The sequence below is a fragment of the Arachis ipaensis genome, chromosome B05, assembly GCF_000816755.2.
Source record: "Arachis ipaensis cultivar K30076 chromosome B05, Araip1.1, whole genome shotgun sequence".
Lineage (NCBI taxonomy): Eukaryota > Viridiplantae > Streptophyta > Magnoliopsida > Fabales > Fabaceae > Arachis > Arachis ipaensis.
Window position 1 is genome coordinate 140,374,571 of NC_029789.2, and position 2,436 is coordinate 140,377,006.

The following is a 2,436-nucleotide window of genomic DNA, read 5'->3' on the forward strand; positions in this document are numbered from 1 at the left end:
AAAAAACTCAACTCTTCCCACACAGCAAGCTTCTCTTCCCTTGTATGCGCACCATACACCAAGCAAACAGCACAAATAAAATTATTGTTTGTCAATTCCTCTTCTATACACAACCATCTCTCCCCTTTATAACAATTAATCAACCTAAACATCATAACATCCCATATTATTAATAAACCTCTAGAAGTACCTTCCGATCCCACAAATTCCAAACTCACCGCATCATTACCCTAAAATTGCACTACATCAAACTTAGAAATCACCTCCTTCTTTGTCTCTATCAATTCTAATTTATTCACATTATTTTTACTCTTAAATTTTTTTACCATTTTCCACTTTCCAACATCCCCTAAACCCCTCATATTCCACAAACTAAAATCATTTAAAAACTTTATTATACACCTTATTTCGATTTTTAGGGCGGCACCTTCTTGTTTTCTCTTTCTGTTTTGTTTGCCTTCTTTTTTGTGCCAATACTTCATTCTGAATTTGGAGAATAGCCATAATATCCTCATCCTCATCATATATTGATCTGTTATATCATTAAAATATTAAAAATGTGACTAATTTGATTTGTAGTTATATTTTTTAAGAACTAATATTCTTATAAAAATTTTTTGGAGACTAATTTAAAAAAAAAAAAAAAACATCTGTTGAAAAACAAGGTGTCTAATCTAAAATTTATTAGAGACCAATTTTAATGTTTACTCTCGTAGAAATTGAAGTATTGGATCACATGTGTGCTGTGAACAATATTTCTGATGGTAACTTGGCCCCCAACTGATTGAAAATTTCTTAAAAGAATTGGTCAATTCCATTTAACCAAAGACAGATGTCTAAATTCCTTATATGATTATCCTGAATTTAATCTAAGGACTCCCATGTTATATGTTATTGATTTCAATACATGAGATTTGTGAAGACAGCCATTTATTCACTGAATTAGACTAAACTAAACTACAATCATGTGCAATTAAAGATGGTTTAACTAAAGCAACTTGAAGAATCAAAGTACATGATGATGCCAATTATTTCAGCAACATCTCATAATTCACAGTCTCTATCCTTTCTAGAGAGTACAATTATGAAAAGGACTAAGCAATTTAAACAATGTAACAGTTCAATCCCAGAAGAATGAAAGTACATCATACACATTCTTTCTGCTACAACATCTGATGTGGTGTTCATGATTCTGATCAAACACTCACATGGCAGCCGGAGCAGGAGGTAGAAGAACAGACTCAGGAAATGAAGCAGAACCATTGTTGGAAGCACCCTTTATGTTGAGTATAGAAGTAACCAAATTGTAAATCTGAACATTCTCAAAAGATGGTATTAACCTTCCTCTCTCAAACTGAGGACCATGAGCAATGAAAATAGTCCTCATTGACAGGAAGGAATTGTCATAGCCATGCGCCCCGGCGCACTCCTTGGCACTGCTCCTCTTCATCTCGATCGTAAAACCTTCCTCAAGCAACCCAATTATCGGTGGAATCCGGTCGCTTGCCGCATAATGCAACCTCTTAGGCAAGTCCTCTTTCAAGTATACCTTGAGAAACTCACCATTCTCAACCTTCCCAGAACTCAACCCTTCGTTCATCTTGGCGACAACCCCTGCCGGATCAACCCCTTCCGGCGGCTTAATCGCGAGCAAAGGCGTCAGCGAATGCACCCAATTGGCCGGAATCTCAACCCAGGGACTCAAATCCGCCAAAGCTACAATCTTTTTATCACATGTTCCAACCATGCCATGATCACCAACCAAAACAAGACTAACATCATCAAAAACCCCTCTTTTCTCCAACCCCTTCACCAACCTCCCCAAAACCCTATCAATATTCTCAACAGCCCTAGTAATTCTAGGATCATCAGGACCAACCTGGTGACCCTGATGATCAGGATCCTCAAAATACAATGTAATAAAAGAAGGAATCTCATCAATTGGTAAATCAAAATACCCTAAAACCGTATCAACCCTATCATCAAAAGGAACAGATTCATTATAGTGCGCACAAAAATTCACAGGACAATTCCACTGACCTTTAACAACTTCAGAACCTGGCCAGAAATACGTGGCAGCTTTCAAACCGTTGGAGACGACGGTTTCCCATAACGGATGACCTAACCACCATTTAGGTTCGTGGCTTGTCATGGTGAATTTCTCGTTGGTGATTGGATCGTAGAAGTAGTTGTTGATGATGCCATGGTAGGGAGGGTAGAGGCCGGTGACGATGGAGTAGTGGTTGGGAAAGGTGAGGGATGGGAACACCGGGACGAGGCCGGCGGAGGCGGAGGTGCCGTTGGAGATTAGGCGGCGGAGGGTAGGGAGGTTTGGGGACTTGAGGTGGTAACCGAAGCGGAAACCGTCGGAGGAGATGAGGATGACGGTGGGGTGGTGGAGCTTTTTGAGAGGGCGGGAGTGTGGATAGTGTGGAT

At 39.7% G+C, this 2,436-nt stretch overlaps 1 protein-coding gene across 1 annotated transcript in view; it reads right to left on the reverse strand.

The window, feature by feature from the left end:
- The window catches only part of LOC107644489 (venom phosphodiesterase 2), a gene marked incomplete in the record, with an annotated part of 2,235 nt that continues 712 nt past the window's right edge, over positions 914–2,436 (reverse strand). The window contains 1 exon segment of the mRNA XM_016348355.2: positions 914–2,427. Within this exon segment, the coding sequence (XP_016203841.1) occupies positions 1,205–2,427 (1,223 nt within the window).